Genomic DNA, 27,976 nt, shown 5'->3' with positions numbered 1-27,976 from the left:
CCTACGCTTACAGCTGAATGATTTGAAAGTAATGCATTTTTGGGAGGTTAAATATTTTTTTAAACATTCCTGCTGCAAACATACAGGTGGTAACAATTTCACTGGGGTATGAGCTAATTATCCGGGATTGTCTTTCTACAGATCTGACACTGAAGCAAATGTAGTCTGATCTCCAGCTAAGCCAGAGTGCCATAGATGTTTTTGAAAGAAAGATTGTAGCACGAATGTTGGAAGTTAGAGACATCAGATATACTGCGTCTCTGCAACAAAATTAATGCACCACAGATCGCAGCAGGAACCTGATATTACTGTACACAATCTTATGCCACAATCTGCAGACACTCTGTCTGCACTGATGAAGGTTCTCTTACATCAGCATGTTGAATGGCTGACATGGTAGTGGAATTAAACCTTTATTTCACCACTTGGGGGCACTCCTAAACTGTGCATAAAGAGTTAATCTTTCAGCCCAAGATTGATTATGAAAAATCTAATAAGACAGTGATGTCATTGTAAAAAGTAATTACTTTCTCCTGAAGCAGAACCAATCTGTACATTTAACATTAATATCTTAAAAAATATTAGAAACATATTAGGAAGGGTGAATGTTGAAACTGCTAAGTTCCTCCTGAAAACTGCGTCTATGAGATGTTTATATTCTAAGAGAAAGAATTTCTTTGTTATTAAATCTTATTCTGAAGTATAAAGTTAACTTGCTTATTAACACGAGGCATGGCTGTCGCACGTCTTTGTGCCAGTGTCGTTTGGACTTTATTGTTGAGATACCTTTTTCTTGTAATTAAAGCTTTTTTCCTCAGCATTTTGACTTTTTCTCGTCATTTCAACTTTTACATTTTAAAACTTAAGATTTTCATAAGTGGTCAGACATTAGCAGTCTCAGAAAAATTGTCGAGTAACAGTTAAGTTAACTTTTTCAAAGGTGCGGGAATAAGAAGCCAGCTGTTTACTGGAATCAGACAGTGATACCTAATTTATCAAAACACCAAAGCACAGAGATGCAGGTGGGGGTGGTCGCGGCTGCCAGAGTAATCCTCAGATTATGGAAGTCCACTTCTGCTCGGGATATTGAAAACTGGTTGGAAATCATGTTGGAAATGTGTTCACATGAACACATTTGTCTTTCGGTGTTTAACCCTTTCTCTCTCCTAGACATGGCAATTGACTGAGCTTTTACTGTGACTAACTCTATGTGCTTCTCTTTCTAGCCTTGAAAACTGGCTCAGAGTTTATCTGTTCTTTCTTTCTAGGTGAAATGACTAAAGGAGCTACATCCATTAACATTTAGTTTTCCTTCCCATAGAAAGTACTCCTGGATCAGTGCTTCTTTGTTCTCTTTGTGTCTCTGCTCTGTTCTCTCTAACCTCCAGTCGGTCGCGGCAGATGGCCGCTCACACTGAGCCTGGTTCTGCTGGAGGTTTCTTCCTGTTAAAAGGGAGTTTTTCCTCTCCACTGTCGCTACATGCATGCTCAGTATGAGGGATTGCTGCAAAGTCAACACCAGTGACTGTCCACTGTCTCTACATGCTCATCCAGGAGGAGTGAATGCTGCAAGTCACTGACTGGATGCAATCTGCTGGGTTTCCTTAGATAGAAAAACTTTTTATCCAATTTGAATAAATCACTGAATCTGACTGCACTGTTCAATGATTAGGATTGATTGGAATGTATGTACCTGACTTTTGTGAAGTGCCTTGAGACAACATGTGTTGTGAATTGGCGCTATATAAATAAACTGAATTGAATTGAATTGAATGAACACATGCTGGACAAACTAAATAACAATACAGAAATTTTAAAGATGTCCTGAGTCTTTTTTCTCTCTTGCAACGCTGATGAGATGCAATAAATGAACTGCTACTCTGGTGACTGATTTCTTTTCTTCTGATTGTTGTGACAGTTTCGTTGTCCCTGAGCCGTTGCAGGGGGGTGGTATGAATTAATTAAACGAATGAATGACCCATTTCCTATAAACCAAAGTGGGACCCAGCTGAAAAGAAGTTGGGAAACCACTTCCCCTGAGGATGTGTATAAAAGCTCTTCCTCTTTGAAACTTTCATATATTTGGTCTGTTAAACGCTGACCTGGCTGTTTTATGTATCAAGTTTTGTTATTACTTTGTTTGTTATAAAACCAATGAAAACTTAAATAAGAAAAATAAATTAAAACAGGCAATTCATCAGCTAATCAGATTTTTTCACACGCACTGAGCTAAAGGATCCGACACCCTGTCCATGAAGACACAGGCAGATCCTCAGATTAAAATCCTGACCAATGCTGACTGTAGCCCATTAACCAGAAGACTGAAGGAAGTCATGTGAGCCATGATTACTGGGTCTTTCAACAGGACAACACTGCAGTTCATTCGTCTGATGTAGGACTTCTTCCAAGAGACTCGTGCCTCTTTTAAATCATCCTACATCCTCCCTCGATCCAAATCCACCCATCCATCCATTGGGGGAACAGGTCCAGGAGGGAACCCCAGACATCCCTCTCCATGGCAACATCCTCCAGCTCATTCTGGAGTATCCCAAGGTGTTTCCGGACCAAACAGGATATTTAGTCCCTCCAGTAAATCCTGGCCCTCCCTGGGGTCTCTTCCCAGTGGGATAAATCCGGAAACCCTCCAAAGATAGGCGCCCACAGGAGCATTCTGATCAGATGCCCAGACTGCCTAAACCAACTCTTTCAATGCAGAGAAGAAGTGGCTCTACACTCATCTCTAAGGCTGAGTGCAGCCACCCTTTGGAAGAAGCTCATTTCACTTATGATCTAAATCCAGTTCTAAATCCATCATATTTTTAGGCATAGATGGCAAGGGAGGTTTGCAAAATGGGTGTCAGTTCCAGACTATAGATCACCTTCATAAGGTAATCTCCACCACATGAAGCAATGTCTATTCAGGCCTGCTGCAAACATTAATTAAACAATTATTGGCTGGAATTGCACTTATTTTGAATAAATGTAGGTAAAGCTGGACTGTATTTAATTAAAAGGAATTTCAATGTGCACTCTCTGTAAAGTGCCAGGAAAAATATAAACAACATACAGGGATTAGACAATGAAACTGAAACACCTGTCATTTTAGTGTGGGAGGTTTCATGGCTGAATTGGACCAGCCTGGTAGCCAGTCTTCATTGATTGCACATTGCACCAGTAAGAGCAGAGTGTGAAGGTTCAATTAGCAGGGTAAGAGCACAGTTTTGCTCAAAATATTGAAATGCACACAACATTATGGGTGACATACCAGAGTTCAAAAGAGGACAAATTGTTGGTGCACGTCTTGCTGGCGCATCTGTGACCAAGACAGCAAGTCTTTATAATGTATCAAGAGCCACGGTATCCAGGGTAATGTCAGCATACCACCAAGAAGGACGAACCACATCCAACAGGATCAACTGTGGACGCAAGAGGAAGCTGTCTGAAAGGGATGTTCGGGTGCTAACCCGGATTGTATCCAAAAAACATAAAACCACGGCTGCCTAAATCACGGCAGAATTAAATGTGCACCTCAACTCTCCTGTTTCCACCAGAACTGTCCGTCGGGAGCTCCACAGGGTCAATATACACAGCCGGGCTGCTATAGCCAAACCTTTGGTCACTCATGCCAATGCCAAACGTCGGTTTCAATGGTGCAAGGAGCTCAAATCTTGGGCTGTGGACAATGTGAAACAAGTATTGTTCTCTGATGAGTCCACCTTTACTGTTTTCCCCACATCCGGGAGAGTTACGGTGTGGAGAAGCCCCAAAGAAGCGTACCACCCAGACTGTTGCATGCCCAGAGTGAAGCATGGGGGTGGATCAGTGATGGTTTGGGCTGCCATATCATGGCATTCCCTTGGTCCAATACTTGTGTTAGATGGGCGCGTCACTGCCAAGGACTACCGAACCATTCTTGAGGGCCATGTGCATCCAATGGTTCAAACATTGCATCCTGAAGGCAGTGCCGTGTATCAGGATGACAATGCACCAATACACACAGCAAGACTGGTGAAAGATTGGTTTGATGAACATGAAAGTGAAGTTGAACATCTCCCATGGCCTGCACAGTCACCAGATCTAAATATTATTTAACCACTTTGGGGTGTTTTGGAGGAGCGAGTCAGGAAACGTTTTCCTCCACCAGTATCACGTAGTGACCTGGCCACTATCCTGCAAGAAGAAGGGCTTAAAATCCCTCTGACCACTGTGCAGGACTTGTATATGTTATTCCCAAGACAAAGTGACGCTGTATTGGCCGCAAAAGGAGGCCCTACACCATACTAATACATTATTGTGCTCTAAAACCAGGTGTTTCAGTTTCATTGTCCAACCCCTGTATATATTTAATACACTTTTCTACATAAGTAGCTTTAAACAATTAACATTTTTTGTACATTGTCGGCAAAAAAGCCGGAAAACAATTTTACACAACTGAAACGGCCATTTACTGATTCATTTACGCTTATAAACACCTCACTGGACTCAAATGCCCTCAAAATATAACTATGTGCAAGTCATCAACAGCTTTCAACATTTAAACTGAATTTAAATTTTCAAATTTAAATATTCATTGTCAACATTCACTGAACTCCTACTTTATGTTAAACCACTGAACCCAACAGCTGTGTGCAATTTTGTGTCTCTCTGCATCAAACTGCTTGTCACTCACAGAACTGCAAATTTAAAGTAGTTTGCTTAAATCACAACATTAGAAGTGGATATAAAATTTTATGAACTGTAACAGGACAGCAGACAATTTCAATTTGTTTCCCTTCATATTTTAGAAGATTCTCTGCACACACACCAAATCTAACACCCAACTGTAGAGATGAACTTGATAAATATTGAGTCTAAAAATTGATCTAACTTACAACACCACAGCTCTCCGGACATGTTTTAGCCCCTCTCCAGTCTCCCTGATAAACAGCTTTAGGCAGACCTCACCCCCAGCTCTGCCGAGCGCTGAAACAAATGAAATGTGGAGGAGAAACTTGGCGAGGATGATTATTAAGTGAGCGATGTTCAATAGGTGGGCTCTCAGAGGAGAAAATAGCTGAAGGACAACTTATTGGTTTCAGGGAGCTGTGGTATGTGTATTTGTTTTTGGTTATAGCTTTCAAATGGCGAAAACTCCTCTGGGTCCGAAAGCTTTTCACAACACAGCAGTGAGGCATTTGGCTTTTGCATGACTCACTGCAGATTCAATAAGAGCTTTTGTTACTCATCCATTAAACCCAATCCGTTTGGATCACATTGTTGCACTAATACATGGTGCTGATTGGGGCACAAAGGAGCTCCACAACAGCTCTGAGGGACAGAAAAACGTTGGAATTTTAATGGTGAATCTTCAGCTTGAATGAAATTGAGAAACTCAAAGCGACAACTTTTTTCTTTTTACATCACTGTAACTGTATTGCTGTTTATTTAAGGTAGACATTTTAGGCATTTTTACATTAGAGAACACAAATTCAGAATCAGAGACGTAAAACGTTTAAATTTCAAAGATTTCTGAGAGAAGCATAAGAAAAATAAGAGTTCTTCAACACATCAAAGCTAATTAAATAATAGAAATGGAAAATAATCAAAATGTTTCAATATGTAGACCGCTGCAGGACAAACATAAAGCAAACCAGAACTAATTGAGCCTTCAGAGGCCGTTGTTAGAGACCCAGAGAGAAGGAAGGCAGTCTCTTCCAAGGTGAAGAATAAAGACAAAAAACTTTAATGATGCTATTATTGTTATTCAGAGGAGAGCTGCATACCTCTGTGGCTGCATTGCTTCATTTTGCATCATTTATACAATGTCAGCTTTGCACAAAAAAAAATCCTTTGATACTAAAGCCGCAGAGCAAAGCAGGAGTACGGACGTCTCAGTGGGATGTGTCTTTTTTAGGCTTAACTTCAGTTCCTGAAAGAGGAATTTAGCTCCTGGAATAGTTGTTTAAATAATTTAGTTTCTTTATAAAGAGATTTAATATGCGCTGAAAGCATCTGGAAATAAACATTGCTACAAAGATTCCTAAATACCAGGAGGCTACCGGAACAGATTGATATAAGGTTTTATTTTTTTGCTTATATTGACAGTAATCGGACAGGAAATGGGCAGAGAGAGAAGGAGGGAAGACATGCAGCAAAGGTCTCACGGCCAGGAATTGAACCCGGACAGCTGGGTGTGTATATTAGGCGCACACACTGCAGCTACACCGCCTGACACCCCAATAAAATTAAAATGTGAACAGTGTGCAGTGCATTTGTATTCAGACCCCCTTTGCTCTGATGTTTTTGAGCAAACATGAAGAATTTCTGTAAGTTCCTTCAGGTAGGAACAGATTAAAACTTGTTTAAACCAAAAACCTTTCAGCACAAAAAGTGACTAAACGATAAATCACAGTTTTTGGCAGCTTAAAGCGTCATTGTGCTTCAGATCTTTGTCATTTGGCTGCTTTTTCTGAACCACTGAATCCACAGTGACTCTGTAAAGTTGTTATATTGGAAGGTGATTAAACGCACTGTGACTTTACAGCCCTGCGGGTAGCTGATTCACTCACCGACTTCCTCCAATCTAATTAAGTCAAATCCAGTGACACAACCAGCTCGCCGCTCCAGCTAACAAGTCGTCAGAGTGCCATCATTTTTTGGATAAAGCATTTCTACTTTGTTGTCATTTAACACAACGTCTATAATGAAGGGTGGAAAGTCTCCACAGTGGGTGATGTCGTGAGGCTCAGACTGAAGCGTGCAGCTTGGAATCCCTGCAGCTTTAACTTATTATGCTGCTGAGGTTTATGGTCCGTGCATGATGAGTGCGCTGCTGGGTCACGCTTGGCAAGATGAGCCCAGTAAGAGACACACACTGACAGAGACAGAAAGAAAAGCACAAACCTACAGATGAGAAAGCTGAAGAGAGGGAAGAAACACAGAGAATGGTGAGTACTACAGGAAACGTTTCAACACTGATCAACCAGATTTCAGTCTGATAAAAACACCATGACACATGTATGTTATGTAAAAAACTAAGTACACCCACTGATTCAAAAGTAAGAACCCCCTTACTGCAGCAATAAGTCCCAGTAATTGTTTTCTGTCTGATTCTCTCAGTTTTCCACATCATTATGGCGGAATTTGGGCCCACCTCCTGCCAGAATATTGCTGGAGTTCACTGAGATTTTTAATGATATTTAATTCAGCACAGGTCCCATCAAGGCATTTCAGCAAGCTGAGATGTGGGCTTTATTTGGACCACTGCAGTACCTCAATTTCATTCATTCTGTTGTAGTCTTCGTGTTGTGTCTGGCATCATTGTCCTGTCGAGCTTTAACTCTACAAACATAAGTTGTGCTGTTATGTTATTTTCAGAGAGGAAGTTTTCTTCTAGCAAACCTTTAATAAATGAAGAGAGGCATGACACAAGGAACAACAGGAAGGAGGGAGGGAGGAAGTCAGGAAAGCAGGAAGGAAGGAAGGAAGAGAGAGAGGGAGGGAGGGAAGAAGGAAGGAGGGATGAAAGAGTGGGAGGGAGGGAGGAAAGGAGAAGGGCAGGAAGAAAGAAGGAAGTGAGGTAGGAAGGGGTGGCAGGAAGGAAGGAAGGAAGGGAGGGAGGGAGGGTGGAAGGGAGGAAGGTGGGGGGGAAGGAAGTAAGGCAGGTAGGGTGGAATGGAGAAAGGCGGGAAGGAAGGAAGGAAGTAAGGGAGGTAGGGAGGAATGCAGACAGGAAGGAAGGAAGGAAGAAAGCGTGGGAGGGGGAAGGAAGGGAGGAAGGCAGGAAGAAAGAAGGAAGGGAGGGAAGGAGGGAGGGAGGGAGGCAGGGAGGAAAGGAGAAAGGTAGGGAGGGTGGGAGGAAGGGAGGAAGAAATGAAGGAAGGGAGGGAGGTAGGCAGGAAGTAAGGAGGGAAGAAAGAGTGGTAGGGAGGAAAGAAGAAAAGGAGAAAGGCAGGAAGAAAGAAGGAAATGAGGTAGGGAGGGAGAGTGGAAGGGAGGAAGGTGGGCAGGTACGAAGGAAGGGAGGGAGGGAGGAATGCAGACAGGAAGGAAGGAAGGAAGAAAGCGTTGGAGGGGGAAGGAATGGAGGAAGGCATGAAAAAAGAAGGAAGGGAGGGAAGGAGGGAGGTAGGCCGGAAGGAAGGATGGCAGGGAGGGAGGGAGAAAGGCAGGAAGGAAGGGAAAAAGGCAGGAAGGAAGGAAGAGAGGACGAAATGAAGGTAGGAGGAAAGGAAGGAAAAGAGGAAGAAAGGAAGGAACAAAAAATGCAGTAGGACAAAAAGAAGTGAGAAAGGAAAGACACAAGGAGACAAAGAGGTAAAGGAACAAGCTAGTAAGAAAGGTAAGAAGGAAAATGAGGAACAAAGCACACAAGGAATGAAGAAATGAATGAAATGAGAGGTAAGGAGAGAAGGTGGAAGGACAGAAACAAGGAAATATATGAGAAAAAATATTATCAAGAAGCAAAGAAGAAAAGATGGAAAGAAAGACAACAATATTTGGACAGTGGGATAGGAAATAAACTCTGGAAACAAATTCTATTCTCTTATTTTGTTTTTCCAAATTACCTGGAAAATACACAAATGAAATTCTTACATTTCCTGACTTTTCCAGACTGCAAAGGAACTCTAGTGATCAGCTTAAACTTTGCATGTTTGTTTACGAGTGAGGTTAAAATAGACAACCCATTAAAACATCAAAAGAAAGTTTTGTATTTTAGGCTGCAGAGGCTTTGTAGGACCTCTGCCCAACTTTCTACTGGCTGGGATCCATATCCAATTGTGCTCTTGGCAAAAAGCTGCGATCCATTCAGAATATTGAACAATGTCCATCCATCTCATTTGGAGTTAAGTGCCTTGTCATTTCTGCTGAGAAACATGGCTTGAAAAAACAAGGTGTGCCTTTGGCCACAGCATGTATTCAGTGCCGTAACATTTAGTCAAAATGTAATTACATAATATCTTCTCTCGTTTATTGTTTCGGACATGTTGGGCTAGAAATACAATGTTTCCTGTCATTCCCAACAGTATCACTATCATGGGTTACTATTTTCGGAAGGTTTAAAAATGTTATAACGCTATAATATTGGTCCAAAATTATTTTTACTCTAAAAATCCAGTAAAATATCCAAACATTATTTTTTGAAACATCTCATGGATACTTTTTGTCAGTTTATTCTTGCACTAAAGTGCCTGTATCACCTTGGACAATATTTCTCAGGTGTACAGCATCAGATACTATCTTCAACTAAGTACAACCGGCTTAAAGTGACAATAAACCTGGAAATTAAGGTGGAAGCAAAAATCATGGGAAAGATACGGAGATTTAGATGTGAAATGGGAGAGACTGGAAAAAGAATACGGTTAAAAAAACAAAAGGAGTGGAAGCCAGCAGAAACTTTTTGATTTAGAGACAACAGAGAGAGGTTTTGTGATGTAAGGAGATGGACCTGAAACAAAGGGAGACAGATGTGAAGTTCAGGTCAATGGAGAGGAAAGATGCTGCTTGGAAAAACAAACATCAGGATGAGCAATTTGAAAGAAAAGGAAGGGGAGAAGGATAAAGGTCGGTAAAGGCAGGGAAGGGGAGGAATATCAGGTGAAAAAGAAGAGAAAAAGTGACATTTTGGGTGAAGCTAGAGATGTTTTATTCAAGGAGGAAGAACAGAGAAATGAAGTATGAGGAAGTAGACAGAATCAACTCAGAGTCTCCAGACAGCTTTGACTGGATTCCTCAGTCATCTGTCAATCAGTAGATGCACCACGCTGAGAAGAAAGTAGCAGAAGATCCATCAAATCACAGAGGAGAGGCAATCTTTACGAGGTTCCCTCCTTTTACTTTAAAGTGCTTTAAGTCTCAGGATTTACGACTGATTGTGTTGGAAACTACAGTGCCTTAGAAAAAGTACTTTAGTAATAATTTAGTAAAATTATTTATGTCACATTACGACCACTAATTTCAATGTTATTGAAACACAGAACAACACAAACTAGTGCGTAATTGTGAAATGGAAGGAAAAAGGTGCACGGTTTTTAACTTTTTCAACAAAAGACAATCTGAAAAGTGTGGCTTGCATTGCATTCAGCCCTCAGATTTGTTGCATTTACAGCTGCAAGTTCTTTGGGGTATGTTTCAGACAACATCTGAATTTTCAAAATAAGTCACTAAAGACTAGATTTTCTTAAAAGCCTTGATATATTAATTCATATACGCATAAGGATGGATGGATGGATGGACGGACGGACGGACAGACAGACGGATGGACGGACGGACGGACAGATGGATGGATGATGTGCACGCGTCCCAGAGCACCTCTGGGCTTCGCTTCGCAACGGAGCGGAGACGGACGCTGTGTAAATCCGTCATCAGTTTTCTCATGCAGCTACAGTGACGATGGAATAATCAAGTTTTAGATTTACTAATTTCCATTGATGAGAGGCGATTTTCCCAACAGCTGCATTCAGGTACAGTTGGGACACTAAAATGTCTAAAAATCAGAACAAACATGTTTTATTCCCATATATTGGCACAGTCTTACTAAAAAATGTCTCAATATTAACATTGACTGTTTTCAAGTAGGCTGCACGGTGGCGCAGTTGGTAGCACTGTTGCCTTGCAGCAAGAAGGTCCTGGGTTCAATTCCCGGCCGGGGGTCTTTCTGCATGGAGTTTGCATGTTCTCCCTGTGCATGCGTGGGTTCTCACTGGGTATTCTGGCTTCCTCCCACAGTCCAAAGACATGCCTGTTAGGTTAATTGGTAACTCTAAATTGCCCTTAGGTGTATGAATGAGTGTGTGCGTGGTTGTTTGTGTGTTGCCCTGCGATGGACTGGCAACCTGTCCAGGGTGTACCCTGCCTCTCGCCCATAGACTGCTGGAGATAGGCACCAGCTCCCCCACGACCCACTATGGAATAAGCGGTAGACAATGACTGACTGTTTTCAAGTATTTATTTTGTTGTATAATCTATCTATCCAGGCATCGGCTATGTCAGCTTATTCTACTTCATTAATTTAAAAAATCCAGTCAGTAAGTTATATACTTTCCAATTTCTATTTTTCTTAAAGCGAACAGAAAACATACCAAACTGTGATTTTATGTGTTGTTACACCTCTACTAAACGCCTTCCTGACAGATATCTGAGACAAAAGAAACAGAGACGTGTGAAACAACATTGAAACCAACATAATCTATGAAGAAGCAGCTCAAGACTCATCAGTTTGGACTGGCATTTGCGTACTTGTTCATGGTTTAGCTTTTTATTACTTTGTTTCATTTTTACCACATATATGTGATCTTTGCGAGTTGTTATTTTACTGTGAAGCACCTTATGATTTTTTAAGGTCCTATATAAATAAATTGTGCTTAAGTTGTGAGAACAGGCAGTTTGAGCTTTAAATCTGCAGTTGCAAGCCTCCTGACCTGAGTGTTAAACATGCAAAACCTTGTCAACAGTGAAGTGAATGAACATGTTCTGCACAGCAGCTGTGAACAAGCATGGCTGCATGTTGCATCATGAAAAAGAATTGCCTATGTGACAGTTAGTGGACATTTTTGCTCTCAGTTGAACAAAAGCATGCCAATATACTAAAACTGTAAGGGTAAAAGAGTGAGTGATTAAAGATTCATAATTTACATTAAATAATTTTCATATGCCTTATTTTTCCTTTGTTGTGTTTATCATATAGCAGTGATTCCATGCTTTGCAGAGCCTGATTTCAAGATAATTAAGTAGGTGTAGGTGTGATTAAGAAGACAAGCATCTAAAATGTAGGACTGAAGACCAGAGTTGGGAAACCCTGCTACACAGAATAAACCAGCAAGTGGTCCCTCTTCTGTTCCTACTTAATCCTGTTCAGGGTCAGGGGGCGAGAGGCGGAGTAGACACAGGACACAGGACTTGAACAACCGTTCATGACTTATACCAAAGAGCAATTTGAGCCTCCAATTAAACTAACATGCATGTTTTTGAACTGAGGGAGAAAAGTAGACAGAGCCAGTAGACAGAGTGATGATTGATTGGTTAATTGGTTTATTCCCTATTTATTCAGAAAGAACCTTTTGACATTTAAAATATCATTTATGAAAGGAAAGCAATAAAAAAAAAGCCCGAGGCTGAGATCTGAACCCAGTACCTTGTTGTTGTAACGGCAACAAGTTTAACCACTGCTCTTTTGTGTTGCCGACAATAAAATTACAGAAATTGAATTACTGAAGAGGCTTTTTTAACTTTTTAATTAGAAATGCACATGGTGATAGAGTAAAATGTGCTTTATTTTGCAGAGTAAATACTTTTCATTTGTTTAAAAAAGTAAAAATGATTTCTCCCCTCCCAAAATCTCTTTCTGTCATGACGGTATCAACCAGATGAAGATTAGATGTAGTCATGGTAGAGAAAAGTGGAAAGAAATATTTTCAGGTGTTCCTGCACGTCGAGTTTTTTAACAGCGCTTTATATTCATTAGAAAATTAGAGCAGAATTACTGTTTAGAACCCTCCATCCAGGTTCTGTCTTAGAGGTACTGCAGAAACCGAGCTCAGAACTCTGTCAGAGACTCCTCACACCCTCTCCATGAACTTTAAGAGCTGCATTCATCAACATCAAAAGCACAATTTCCACACTGCTACGGATATAGATTTCTGCCTCAAACTGTTAAACTGCTGTTAAAATTATGTAAATTACATTAGAGCTGAAATACTTCCTCAGATTTTCTTATTATTTAAGTCCAAAAATCCTTAAGGCAGAAAGCTCAGATTCAATGCTGTTTATTTTATACAACTATATACTCTTCAGCTGTTTATTTTTTATTTTTTACACATTCCCGAGTTTCACATGGGACAGGCACTGCAGCTACACCACATGCTTCTGTTCACATTTAGAGCAATGCATAAAGATGAGAGGCAATGACATGAAAATCTGAGAAAAAGACCCAAAATGCCAGAAGTTTATATCCAACCAAAGAGAAGCGATCATTTGCTACACGTAACCGAATTAGTCAAGCAAACCAGTATGACATGAACAGAAACTGCAGACGGATGTATTTCTGATTCTTGAAGCAGCATATCCTTCAGTCAGTTAGTTTTTTTTTACTGGAGCAACAGGTAGGTGCAACGTCCCCAATCATGGTGAAGAAACAGGAGTACCGATGGGACAAATGTCCAAAAAGGACAACCAGGTTGTTATCTCCCTGCACATTTGTCAAGAATCCAGCTCCTCTAAAGAAACAAAGCTATAATTTTAAGCAGCTGAATTCACATAGGGGAAAAGACCAATACGCAGTTAGCTTTTTTAGGAAAACAAAAGCATAACAATAGTTTCTAATATAGGCACAAAAATTACTAATTACCAATAAATTTAATAAATTTGACTGTGGTGAATCAGAGGGTGAATAGTTCTGACGCAGATTTGGAGGTTGGTTGAAGAAGGGGGCGTTCATAGTTGTTACTGTAAAGTTCTTCAGAGATGCAGCGTTTTATGACAGATTTCCAGTCTTACACCGATTCCTGTCGACTCCAATTTCTCTTCAAGAAATACAATAAGGTACCAAAACATCATTTGTCATGTTTCTTCGAAGGTGGTCAGCATTACTAACACAGTCGTGTCCATCAGCACATAGAGGCTTAATTCAACATTTCCAAATCCAGCACGTTTCATGTCAGACAGAGGTTAAAAACTCACAAAAATAAATAAAGCACCTTTGCTATAAAGCTATTACCCTTCCTGTTCTCTGGTGAAAGTCTTGCTCTCTTCTTGTCCAAATAAAACGCAAACTAGGGGTGCACCGAATACAGTTTTCTGGCCAATCACCGATTAACGATTTTGGCCGTTTTTTTGTTGTTGTTTTTTTTATAACTGACACTGTCAGGTGTTATAAGGTGATAGATAAGATTGGTGGAAAAGATCGGTTCGATCAATCGATTCGATCAACTGGCCAGAAAAATACAACCAAAAATACAACCAGTGACAATTGCATCTGTATTTATTAGAGCAGAACCATTATGTAATGAGCAAATTAGCACTCTTTGTGCCACTGTCCTATATAGTAAAACAGTAGACAAGATAACACTTAGTAGAAGTGTTAATATCCATTATGGGAAAATGTAGCTTGGATTCAGTTGTGCAATTAAATAGAAAACTGAATTTTTTCAGTTCAGTTTCTGTGTTTCTGGTCATTCTTCCGTCATACTTTCTTTGATGATCAAGATACTGTCAGCTGGTTATGTTGGTACTGGTTCTGACAGGTTTCTGCTCAAGTTGTCAGTTTCAATCTGGGTCCAACATTTGTAACATTTACTCAGTTCCTTATTAGCCATGTTAGCCACTATAAATCCTTTACTCCTGGAGAGGGAAGTTATAGAGGGGAGCGGGCTGCTCATTTCATAACTTCACTATTTTGTGACCGGTATGAAATGGTAACCGCTAGGACGGAGCTGTTGCACAGTAGGGAAGCACCTCGAAGGGGGAACTGAGACCAACGTAACACCGTAATGGAGCTATGAACATGGTACTGATATTTAAACACATGTTTTAAGTTGCTCCGCCAAGGTTGTAGTGTGTTGGTGCCCTCGCTCTGTAGTATAGCATGTAGTTTTATCGGCAAAAGACCTACGAACAACTCTTTAGCCTTTTCAATTAAAGAGTGTGGCCACAATTCTTCTCTGAACATACTTGCCTTGTTACTGAAGTTTTAAACTTCCAGCAGCAGCTCACTGCTTTGTTTCTCTACTATAAATGTAACTATAAGAGGAAAGGGCAGAGTACCGGTGTGTCTACAGCGCTGCAGTGAAAAGTTGTGCAACAACTCAGAGAGATGAAAGTAGCTTTTTTTGTATTGTTTTGATGCAAATAATATCTTTAAAGAATTGATTTTTGTAGAACAGATCACATCAAACTATGAATTATTTTGACACACCTAACATTAGTAGTCTTAAAAACTTGCAGGTTAAAAAAATAAAATAAAAATAATCATCTTTAGTGGTCATTGCACATGTACATTACAACGAAAATGTGTCCTCTGCATTTAACCCATCCCTTACAGGGAGCAGTGGGCTGCCATTGTGCGGCGCCCGGGGAGCATTCTGGGGCTAAGGGTCTTGCTCAGGGACCCAGAGTGGTAATCTGTGGGATACGAACCTGGCCCCTTGTGTCCCCTCTGGAACACAAACCTCCTGTTCTAACCCACCAAATCAAAGGCTCCACCATGAGCTATTAAGCTAGTGGTGAAAACTGCAGCAAAACATTAAAATCATCTGTTGTTCAAGGCGAGACGCCCGTCAGCAGAAACGTGCTTCAGTTCTGGAGTTATTAACACAAATAAAGCTAACAGAAGCTAACAGCTGTGTAAGTCTAGAGATGACAAAGAGATGGCTGGACTGAATAACAGGTGAGGTTGTATTCTGTCTCACTGATCGTTGGGCATTATCTGAAGCATGAGGTACAATAAATCTCCCTTTAAAAGGGAATGGTTTCTTTGTTTGAATAAAACCAGCTGCTTGGACTTACATCATAGGTTTGAATAAATGTGAGATTTAATGATGAGGTCAATGACTGAGCAGATGAAGAGCAGCTACTGAGAAGAGGGTGCGGAAGAATCTGTATGGGATCTACGAAGGAAGCAAAAACAGAAGATATAAAAGAGGCAAAAACAGATGAGTTTGTTTGCACCCATTTTGAACACATCCCCACATGTGACCTCCACATTCCTGCTCTCTGTGTCCATCTCATTCTTTTTTTTGTTTTTCCTCCTCTTCCTCATCCTAACAGCACTGCTCTGCCTCAGATTCAGCAGCACACCTGCAGACGCAGGTCAAACATGACTCTGGCACCTCTCAAAGAGCCATTCCCTGACGCCTCACCTTTCCAACCTTCTCTCTGCTTTGTGGAGCAAACCCAGGATGCTCTTCATGCTGCAGTGAGCACCAAACTCACCAGAAAACGAACAGATGCAACCTAATTTTACGCACAGGTATTAGATTCTAGCATAGGATTACAACACTCCTATGCACCAAAACTGCAACTCTGTTAATTGCAAAACATAACTGAGAACAGAATTAATAAATCGGATTTGTCCTCAAGACCACAACTCGTTCAGAAGCGCACATGCGCCACCAAGACGCACTGCAAACCTCCGCACTGAAAACTCTGCTGACTAAATCTCTTTCAGACAAATAAATAGTTTATATTTTGTTGACAGCGAGCATCAGGAGCCCCGGCGTCTGAAAAACGTGCGTCCCCCTCCAGCTCCGCGCTTCCCGGACTCTGTCTGTCTCCATCCAGAAACTAAGAAAGAAATAAAAAGACGCGCAGAGATGAGACTCACCTTCTGCTGCTGTGCCGCTCACCAGCAGGGCAAACCGAGCAATAATCCCAAAGACCCTTATAGTCCGCAGACCCATGGTGAAGCGGCGTGGAGGCTGCAGAGATGCCGACGGACCGCCTCTCCTCTACGGCTCCGACTGAGATCTCCTCAGATCCATCTGGAGGAGGACAGTCAGAGAGGGAGGAGAGAGATGGACAGGGAGAGAGAGAAGGTGAAACGATTGCAGGACTGCGCCCTTCGATTACACAAAAACCCACTTCAGGAAAAACAGCCTTTAGAGTTGAGACACTGTCTCACATCCCATAACCTAACTGATTGATAACGCTACAAATCAAGCTTATCTAAGCAGAGAAAGTCCATAGTTTAAAAAAATAAAGTAACCACGTGTTCACACAGTTGGGGGGAAACAAAGGCCTGGAAAGTTCTGCTTATAGGAAAAAATAACCCTCACTGGTGAATCTTTTCATTGCTAATTTGTCTCAACAGGTGAGTACCACGGCCTAATTAGGCAGAAAAACGACAAGGGAGGCTGTTTAGGAGCTTTTCGATGTATACTATTCCCCCTTTTCCCTTTTAACTGTCTACCAAAGTCCTCTCAGGGCGCCAAGCTGAGAAACCAGTCAGGTTCAGGTCACAATCAGTCCAATTAATAAAAATAAAAAAAAGTCATAAATAGCTAATTTTATATTTGTATGCTCAAATCAATTGAAGCATTTTTTTATTTACTTCAGCTTTCTGTGGTCTTGAGCTCACACATGCAATCAATTAAAGTAAATCTCATTAACCTAAAATAAAGTTCAGAGATTTGACATTTGCATCCTTTGGCTAAAGCTATAGTTTGCAGAGGGGATGCAAAGGATCAAAGGTTATAATATGATTATATAAAGGTATGAGTCAGGAGAAGTCTTCGGTTATTGTCAGACTCAGAGTGAAAAAAGGGAGCCAGAGGAGGCTGCTGGGAGCAAGATGAAACACTCTGTATAAGAACAGGACAAAGAGCGAAGAGGGTACGGTACAGCCGCACCAAAACGCGCTGAGTAGGGACTAGTGGAAATGGGGCATTTGAAAGTTGGCTTGGTTGTTGGTCCCAGACGAACTGGTTTCAGTATTTCACAAACTACTGATCTAAAAGGATCTTTATGGACATCCACTTCCCGGGTTTACACAGAATGGTCCAAAAACATTAAAGGGTTTTAATATGCAAGAAAACTTTTCACATCCAGTAAAAGTTGGGTTCAATACAGCATGGACAGGTCAAGCCTGCCTAACTGGATTTTTCAAAAAGAAAATGTCCAATTTGGAGTTTTGTAGTCTTTATGGTCTATGTTAGATGATGAAGTTCCGAATCAGAGGAAAAATTCATTTCTGCATGCAAACAAAAAAAAAAATGATATCCATGTGGTTGAGCCCAAAATTATTCACAGGTAGATTTAGTTTTAAAGTCATCCTGAGATTTTACCAATCTGTTTCCTCTGACTGGAAGTAATAGTAACATTTTGGGGTGGCCCAGTCAGAGTTCTGACTTGAATCTCTAGAGCAAGCTAAAGATTAGGGTGATGGCACAGAGGCTTTCTAACCTCAAAGGGTTGGAGCTCATCACCAAATAAAAAGGTCAACATACCAGGGGTAAGCATTCAAAAAGTTGGTCAAGCTTGATCACTTAACGCCACTATAGATCGTTCCACTGATTATGGTGACGTACATAAAAAATCTGACATGTCGTATTTAATATAATGTAAATAAAAACAGGTTAACTATATTTTTTAAATGGATACTCCTTTTACATTATTTTATTGATATCTGAGTGCGGCCTGTCTCAATTCCTTCCAGAAACAAACTTCTTGGTTAAATGAAAGCTGTTTTACTTCTAAATCTGCCAGGCATATGAATAATAATAATAATAATAATAACTGTTTGACCTCCTGGGACCACTGCTGCTACATGTAATGAACGAAAGAAAAAAGATCCAATAAACATTTATACAACCCATGCCATCAGTCATTGAACATAGTGTGATAACAAGGTCCACCCATAAAAGCTCAAATATACGTGAATAATCAGTTCAGTCCGCATCTTTTTCCTTATTCAAGACAACCCAAAAACCTACTGTGTGGTGGTGTAAAGCCTGACTGCAGAGCATTTCACCTACTATGGCTCTGAACTATAGCCAACACACTAAAATACAACACCAAGAGGAAAATAAGCACAGCACAGCCACTGGTTTCTTTAGTCATTAGTCAACATTCAATTAAGTCATGTCAAGTCAAGTTTATTTATATAGCGCTTTTCAGCAACAAGGCACTCAAAGTGCTGTACATGAGGAAAAACATTACAATGATACAGAAAATCAAACACAGAAAAACTAATCAAATGACATCAATAATCCTTGGGAGTTTACTGGTAAGAGCTGGTTCTAATCCAATCTTTCTAATAGGGTAATTAGCTAATCCCTATAAGGGATGGGTTAAATGCAGAGGACAAATTTCATTGTAATGTACTTGTGCAATGACCAATAAAGACGATTATATAATTAAGTCCTCTTAAATTAAATGGCGTTCACAGAAAAAGGTGACATAATGCATTTGTTAAATTTTATAATTCAAACAAACGTCTGTTTTTCAGTTTGCGTATACCCAGTGGCCTCATACTATGTTACACCCCTTTGACTGCTTATTGACCTTCATTTTACTTTTAATTAAGGGGATGTTTTTAGCCCGTAGCTGTTAAAAAACAAAACGAAAGATAACTTTGGGAGTTTCTCTGAAAATCACCAGCGTTTGGTATTTGGCTGTTGGGGCTCCAAACCCTCCTGGTTCTAGAATTTTCAAAGCTGGCTTCTCTCCAATTTAAACACAAACAAAACAAATGCACCTTGAGGAAATGGCTGCTGGCAATTACTTCCCCTCCATCCATGACAAAATGGAAAACCACAACAACTGGCCTCCTTTTGACACCAAACTGAAAAAGATCAACTCTTTGCCCATCAACGTGAGGAGAGACTCCCACAATAAAACCAGCTCCGTTAATTGGATCTGCTCGCTGGCTCAGGGGGTCAAAGCTCCGTCCACCTGCCAGAGATCAAACCTCCTCATGAAAGTTCCTGATTACCGGCCTCTGGACGTCTTCGTCGTGACAGCAGAGGATCTCGGCCCAGCTTCGTGGAGCGATGAGGACGAAATCTGCGAGCTGTGCATCAGGCTGAAGGAATTTGAGCTGTATGAAATGATGCAGGACTCGGCAAAGATCCAGTGCAGTAAGTAGACACTGATACTAATTACCAGCAGGTTTGATTCAAACGCTGCATATAATACCTCAACTTGGAGCAGGAGGTCATTAGGTTGGCAGGAGCACAGTTTTAATTTAAATTGCATTTTGATACATTGAGTAAAAAGGGATGATTTCTGATATATTTTATCTGCAAGTTGACAGTTTTTCTTGAACTGTCATTTTAAAAAATTTCTGTGAGAATTAAAAACCTGCCATGATTTCTATTAGTTTTTGCTCACCATTTATTCTACTAAGTTTATTCTTGTACTTAGTTATTCATGCTAAATATAACATATTAAAAACCTGCTTTTATGTTTTCAAAGCAAAACAAAAAAAAAAACAATAAGGAAATATACTTTCCATAATAAATACAGATGAGAAAAAGTGAAATGTTTTAGTTAAACATTATGGAAGAATTAACACAAGTTAGTGACCTACATATAATTCATAACAAATAATATTTTCACTTCCATCTTTCAGACAAATTTCTGCGGAACATCAGGATGTGCCAGATAAACCCCATGGAGACAAGGAGATGAAAAACAAAACCACTCATTGAATCTTATAAACTTATTAACAGATATGCAAACAACCCAACCATCTTTAACCTTTTAAAAAAATCTGACTGTATTTTAAGTTTAAGTCAGATCATGCTGTGGAAAATAACAACTCAGGTCACAGTTCAGGTATCAGGTTTTTGAATAACATCTGCAACATGCATTAGGCATGCATAACACAAGTGTGTAATTAAAACCTTGAGATGAGCAGAATATAATTTATTGCATCATTTATTTAAAGGGAAGAGTAAATAAAAAAAACAGCAATTCTTTGTGTCAGAAATATGAAATTGCCAAGAAACCCCATTATATGTCTCAGATGATCGTTTTTACATATTATGCTGCTGTTCACTAATCTGTGGAGTTAATCTGTTATCTCTGTTCAGCAGATTTCTACGTCAATGTTTCGTTTTCCTATGAAAAAAAAGTGGTATTCTTTAAGCTGCTCACAAAACAGCATAACATTAGAAACCTGGAAACAGAAATCTGAGAGAACAAACTTCTTGTAACATTTATTGCAGTTAAAACAATGAACAAGACAAAAATAAAACACATTTAGCTTATTTTTAGTGCAACTAAGACTTCATTTATGAAAATAAGTGTTTCCAATTAGTACATTCAAGGATTTGAAGATATCAGCAAAGTCAACAAAAGCTAAACTCCTCAGTAAATTTATTTGGTCACTGTGAACTATCCAAATAATTATGTGTACCATTCAGATGCAGCCTAGATTAAAATCAAAAGAAGTTCACACTGTGTTACTCTTACATTTGTGTATGTAAAAAGAAACACTTATCTACTCCGATAAGTGAAGCCACTGCGGAAATACCTTAAAGATCTTCTCATATCGTGCTCATATTTACCAATGTCTAAAACAAACTTGTTCTTTCAAACTGTGCCTGCTAAAAATGCAAGGCAACCACGGTTGACATTTTTCCTTAATAAAGTGTCTCTAGATGGTTTGTGGTACATGAAGCTTGCAGTTTGGACATATATTGCTTGTTTTTATACAAGTTTACACTAACAGAAACACATTCCTGGATGTTGAATTGCATTTCCAACCACTCTGTCCTAAATATTACAGAAATTCACTTTACAGTGTAATATCATAGACTAAATAATAAAGTGGGGAGAACAAGTATTTGATACACTGCCGATTTCGCAGTCTTTCATGTTTATCATAGGTACTCTTCAACTGTGAGTGGCGGAATCTAAAACGAAAATCCAGAAAATCACATTGTGTGATTTTTAAGTAATTGCATTTTATTTCAGGACATAAGTATTTGATCACCTAACAACCAGTAAGAATCCCAGCTGTCAGGCCTGTTAGTTCTTCTTTAAGAAGCCCCCCCTGTTCTCCACTCATTACCTGTATTAACTGCACCTGTTTGAACTCGTTAGCTGTATAAAGGAAACCTGTCCACACACTCAATCAAACAAACTCCAACCTCTCCACAATGGCCAAGACCAGAGAGCTGTGTAAGAACATCGGGGATGAAATAGTAGTAGACCTGCATAAGGTTGAGATGGGCTACAGGAAAGCAGACAAGCAGCTTGGTGAGAAGACAACAACTGTTGGCGCAGTTACAAGAAAATGGAAGAAGTTCAAGATGACGGTCAATCTCCCTCGGTCTGGGGCTCCATGCAAGATCTCACCTTGTGGGGCATCAATGATCATGAGGAAGGTGAGGGATCTGCCCAGAACTACATGACAGGACCTAGTCAATGACCTGAAGAGAGCTGGGACCACAGTCTCAAAGACCATTGGTCCTTACTCTGTGGGAACAGTGCAGAAATGATCCATTCCTTTTCCGACATCACTGTCCACCAGTGCAAAAAGCAAGGTCCATAAACATATAGAAATGCAAAACTGATGTGGAAAAACCTGACCTCAACCCCACAGAACACCTTTGGGATGAATAACAGCAGAGACTGTGACCCAGACCTTCTTGTCCAACATTAGTGTCTGACCTCACCTCTGGAAGAATTGTCAGAAATTCCCATAAACAGACTCCTCAACCTTGCAGAAAGAAAAGCTGATGATGTAATAACTACAAAGGGTGAGGCAACATCACATTAAACCCTAAGAATGGGAGGACTCTCAAGTTCATGTGTGGGGGAAGACAGCAGAACGACACAGTTTATATCTCGAGTTTTTTTAAGCCATTAGATTACACCCTCTTTTTCTCCAACATTGACGATAACAGACTTAATAATTTGATTTTCTGGAAACTTAAAGTTGTGCCGCACAGCTGGTAGCTGGCTTTGTAAAAGTCATAACCAAATGTTCTCCGATCGAAGCAGCCACCGTTCCCCACACAGCACGTGCTTTAGACCAATTTGTGTAACACAGAAGTACCTGGGGATGAGGTTATGGTGTCACATGCAACACATCAGGTCCGGGGCAGAATATCAAGTGAACACATTTCGAGAAAAAAGCCTTCAGTCAAAAATACATGGTCAAGAAAAGAGTTCTGAAAGCACAGAGAAAAGCGAAATGGGCATGCAGAGAGTTAGCAGGGGGATCTGATAATAAAGACCTACTGAGAGTGCGGATGGCAGATGGAATGAGATGATATAAAACCTGTGGAGAACAAGCACAGCATGGGAATCAGATAACACACACTCAACATGACCATCACATACTCAGATGGTCTGCAGATGTTTGGCACAAAGAGAAGCTAATGTTCAGATCGGCTTTCCTGAAAGTATACGAAAGAAAGAAATACAGGAATGTGGCAGGATAAAACAACAGACATCAGGACACAAAGGAAAATGTGACTCGACAACAAACCATCAACTTCCGAGAAATTGAGTCGGAGAATCCGAACCAAGAAGGACAGTGGCCTCTGAAACCATCAACTCTCTCTACAAACTGGTTTATGAATTTTAGAGGTCGAAGTACACTTTTATTTTAGAAGTCATTGACTATCTTGATTGTGGAGAAGTTGAGACTTAAGTTGTTAAAAGTTGACAGAGTTCTCGGGTTTTTTGCAATTTCTCTGAGCATTTTAGAGTTGTGCCTTGGTGTGAATTTGCTGGAACGTCTACTCTTGGAAAGATTGTCATCCATCTTAAACATTTTCCACTTGGGGGATAAAATTTCTCTCCGTAGAAAGACAGGGTTTAAATACTTTATAAATGTTATTATAACCCTTCTCAGATTGATGAGAACATTTGTTTTTCCAAGGTCATTGCTGGCATCTTTTTACCTTGGCATTGTGTTAGGACACCTGAATGGTAGATGAATGTTGCTTTTTTACTTTCCAGTCATTTATAACACATTAACAGCCAACATCATCAAAACTAAACCAAATCAGTGAGGCTAAAATCATTTAACAGCCATGTGTGTCTAACTTTCTCCCAAAATGATCATAGCATGCTCAGCAGGTTCATTAATGCGAAGTCTGTTCATCAGCTTCTTCAACTACAGTCCCACCGTTGCCTTCTAGCTGTAACTGAGCACACAGAGAGTGTGTTTGAACAGCAGCATAAATACATATAAATAAGCAGGAACAATGTGACAGAAGAAATTGAGTAAGTCTTTTAGTGATTCAACATGAATATTTTTATGTCTGCTGTCTACACTGCATGTCTGAGTGGGTGCAGAGCGGGGTGGCTTCACCAGGACGTCTATACCTGAGAAGACCACTACCTGCCTCTGTGTAGACTGATGTAAATAGTTTGGAAAGGACCCAACAACCGTTTCCAGATCGATGGGCACCTTTTCAACTTGGTATTGTGTTAAAACACACCAGGCCAGCAGTTTTTATAGAGGTGGTGGCACTAACTGTTGATTAGCTCATTAAGTTCATTTGATCAGCAGCATCTGGCACTTACTTTCCATCTGAAATCTCAGGTAAGAAGCAAAACTTTACTTAGTTTCACATATGCAGCTTTTCTAAATTGGCATCATCTTTAATCAATAAATACAGACATCATTAATGCTGGAACCCAATAAAGACCAGGTTTTTTTTTTTATCAATAGACCTGAATTTTAGAAGGATGTAATTTCTTTTAACCATGACAGAAACTTTTTTTAAATTATTTCAGAATATAAATAGGAAAAGTTGTAGCTAATCTGAGGAAAAAACAATAAAACTGGATTATCAAATAAAATGGAAACAAAAATAAATAAAATAATAAAAAATTGCAAAAAGTCAACATTTTTGACGGACACAGTGCTGTTTGTGTGGGTTCCTAATAATTTTTTATGTGTAGTTTTCATTGGATGGATGGATGGATGTTTGAAAGATTCATGGACAGACGGACAGATGGGCGAATAAAAGAATGGAAAAATGTAAACAATGGTGCATGAAGCCTTAAAATACTACCTTAAAAAAAATACCTTACAATTATTTTTTCATATTCTATTCCCTTTTTCCATACTTATCCTGACCTATCTAAATTAACTTCCATACTTTTCTAGACCGCGAAGGAACCCTGTGAAGTATTCCTTGGAAAAACTTTTTAGAAAAACTGAGATAAAAGTGTCCAGATGGCTTCACTGCCCTGAGGCTTAAAGAGCCAACCTACAGGAGAGAAGGATTCAGTGATTGATCAAACATATTCAAACTTGTTTTTATTTGAACACTCATTCAACTCCCCTAGACTCCACACCACTAAAGTATTCCCTCTTCAATCAATGCAAGTCCACTGAGGAGGAATTTCTGTTTCAGACCTCCCAAGTTCGCCAGACAAAGCTCTCTTTTAGGTTTTGAACCTGCAATTCATATTATCCCTGTGGCGAAGTAACACATTTCTTCCGTGCCACATTGTCACTAATGGAGTGTTTTTGCTTTGCCATAGAAACATCTAAAACAGCTACAAGAAGATGCAGAGTGGACCTCTGAAAAGCAGAGATGAGAGCTGTATAGAAATAAGGTGAGAGAAGGAAAGAGGCTGATTTTGGTGTGAATGTGACTCAAAGTGAGAAATACAGTATTAGGACTTGGATCTTTTTTAATAATAAATCTATTCTGGTTGGATGTTTAATCTCTAAAACTCCATAGTTTTTAATTACTGGCCTTCAGAAAACTGAAACTTCAGAAACCTTTTGGCAAAAAGACAGCGTTGAAAATTGAAGTGAACTGATGATGGGCATGTGTGACAACATGAATTCTGGACCAGATGAGTTTAGTTCTTGCTTTAGTTCTGCCGACCACCCAAAGGCCTTTTGTACTACAGTTCCCAGACAGCCACGCTCACACTGATCAAAAGATTGAGGCCAGTGAACCCTGCCCAAGATTCACTTTAACATTTGTGATGAGAACGTCAGGATCAAACTGCCAACCAGAAGGTTGGTCTAGACCTCTTATTCAGAGAAATTCAAACCCACATAATTTGCAATACATTAATTTGAATAGTAGCTGGACTGTACACAGGCAGATATAGTTAGGTAAGAAAACACTCCAATGAACTTAATGACAGAAAAAGATAAATAGAAGAAAAATACAAAGACAGGCGGCAAAACTAGGAGAAACACCCTTCCACATATACCATACCAGAGAAAACAAGTCATAAAAAAACATTAAAGCAGAAGAAGGGTAATTTTACAATACGCAAAGCTGTAGGTGTGTTTGACCAGATGAATACGTTTGCAGTGAACGATACGAACGTCAGCTCATCTTTTTGTCCACACTTGAATTTGTGATGAATTCCAGAAAGAGTGAGCTGGCGATCAATGATCTTTGACTCTGCTTTATATACACAGCAGCAGCTGCAGGCTGTTGGAGACCTGCTGCCCAACCACTCGGCCAATTGGATGAAAGAGAAGAGTGATGAACTGATTTTTTTTCTTTTCATAGTAAAGGAGAAGATCAAGCTTTGAGGATCCAGAAGAGAAGAGAAAAAGTTTTTCAGAGATTCCTGCTGTGTTTGTGTATTTCTTTGTATAAAAAAGGTAGAAAAAGTGTTTCTCACTTGTCACTGTAAAAGCCATTTGAGTCAAAACAAAGCGTAGTTATGTGGCATTTGCAGTGCTTTGAACATAGCAAAAACTCCTCACCACATAGAGCACAGTTACACCGCCTACAACAGAGGGTCAAAGATTACGGACAGAAGAAGCTTACAGATGTATTGGTACACAATCCAAATTAAAAACAGGTAGCATCAACAGCTTACTGTCAATTAACACTAAAAATAACTGATTTGGTTTTATTATTTTTAATATTGTTTATAATCTTGGCAAAATAGAACGTACAGCCTCTGTCAATGTGTTTTTTGTCGGGGTATGGGAGACTGTTTCCTTTCTTGCCTGCTGCTTATCCTGCTTCACTCTATGTGGCGACAGAGCAGGGTGACTGGAGGTGTAACAGGTGCTTCTCATCAAGCCTCTTCTGAGCAGGATAAGAGGAGCCTGCTGTCAGTAGTTCGGCGCCTGAGTGTTAACCATAAGTGGTAAACTCTAGCCCTCTGCAGCTCGTTATTTCCTTGAGAAAGTTACTTAAGTTTTTATGTACTCCTCTTCAGGTGACTGCTGTGTCCTGGATCTCCCTCCAGTTCGCTATCTGGTTTCCAGCCGACTTCAAGTATTCCAGGGAACCTATTCAGACAAACTCCAGCTGGCAACATTCTGGCTCCTCTCCTAAGAACTCCTGCAATGAATGAACCTTGCTCACCCTCCACCGTGCTCGCCACCCAAATGCCCACACCAGTGGCATACTTACCTTCTGGAAATCACTTATCTCACGCAAACAATTGTCAACTTGGCCCCGGTCCATCATCTGCGGGCAGTACTCCCAGACGCCGCACCCTTCTTTCCCCCTGGCGGTTCATCTACCTTCAACCTGTAGGCATACAGCTCTGAGTAACATCTGCAAATCACCCCGAAAGAGACTAACCTTACCTGTCCTCCTCCTCACACAGTCAAGGGGCTCCTTGTTCTGGATTCCTGCAAATATTATTTACTCTTACAATAAACCTGTTAAACCTTCTCCTGTCTTCTGGTTGTGTTCTGCATGTGGGTCAAAGCAATACCTCAAACAATGACAATTTTTGTGTTTTAACATACAATCTGGTCTTTACCAAGTTCTGAAAAACTAACCTCAAGTGTACAAAACCATTTTTTTAAATATGTAGATTTCTGTAAATTAATTATACCACTGAAAACACTTGAAACCTTTTTAAAATCTAATAATTTAAAAGGGGGTGTCGTTGTTTTTCATTGCCCACTGATCACCCCACTGTAGCCACAGGCATCTGGATTCTGTCTCATCATCAAATCCCTACAGATGAGAGCTCTGGATAGATAAAAAAAAATCCTCTTGTTAATAGTTCTAGCATAAAATAAACATTTTGGTAATTCTAACTTCTAGAAAAGAAAAGGTTAAGTCTGATTTAATGTCAGACGGTGAGGAAGAAAAGGTTACTGTATGTGTATCTATTGCTTCTGTTTTGTCATAGGTCTTCACTAAGTTTTCAACTGATCTTTCATTTTTAAGTTCATACTGTTTTTTTAAGTAAATCCAAACTACTTTTGAAATCCAGCTGTGAGGGCTTTTTTTTATTTGAGTTCAGTGTTGGTACAAAGTATTGCCAAGTTCTCACATGTTTTCAAGTAGGAGTGATTTTCCCAGGAGCTTGCTTCATTATCAAGTTAGTGGGTGAAAAAGCTGTGCTCATAACCTTCAGAAATCCAGTAAAAGCCTTCGCTTTGGCCCACAGCCTTATGAATAACACATTAAGGCAGAGGTGCAGACTACAGGTGTAATAATGCGTTTTCAGTGTCCTCATTCTTGATATTTGGGCAGATCAAAACATTCTTAGAACCTTTCCATCAGGAAAACCTGAAACACAGCATGCCTAACTTTCTGATTAAACAACATTTCTGATGCGAGGGACTTAGAAGGAATGT

The 27,976-nt window shown here is 40.0% G+C and overlaps 1 protein-coding gene across 4 annotated transcripts in view; it reads right to left on the bottom strand.

The window, feature by feature from the left end:
- The window catches only part of LOC124869479 (contactin-associated protein-like 4), a 255,881-nt gene that overhangs the window by 156,219 nt on the left and 71,686 nt on the right, over nucleotides 1-27,976 (bottom strand). For all 4 annotated transcript variants that reach the window (XM_047367336.1, XM_047367335.1, XM_047367337.1 and 1 more), the window contains one exon: nucleotides 16,298-16,454. In XM_047367336.1, coding sequence (XP_047223292.1) covers nucleotides 16,298-16,373 — 76 coding nt within the window. In that variant the 5' untranslated portion in view covers nucleotides 16,374-16,454. The remainder of the gene's footprint in view (nucleotides 1-16,297; nucleotides 16,455-27,976) is intronic.

This window comes from Girardinichthys multiradiatus, chromosome 6, assembly GCF_021462225.1.
Source record: "Girardinichthys multiradiatus isolate DD_20200921_A chromosome 6, DD_fGirMul_XY1, whole genome shotgun sequence".
NCBI lineage: Eukaryota > Metazoa > Chordata > Actinopteri > Cyprinodontiformes > Goodeidae > Girardinichthys > Girardinichthys multiradiatus.
The sequence above is the reverse complement of the archived record's forward strand: the minus strand, read 5'-3'. Positions and strand labels throughout refer to the sequence as shown.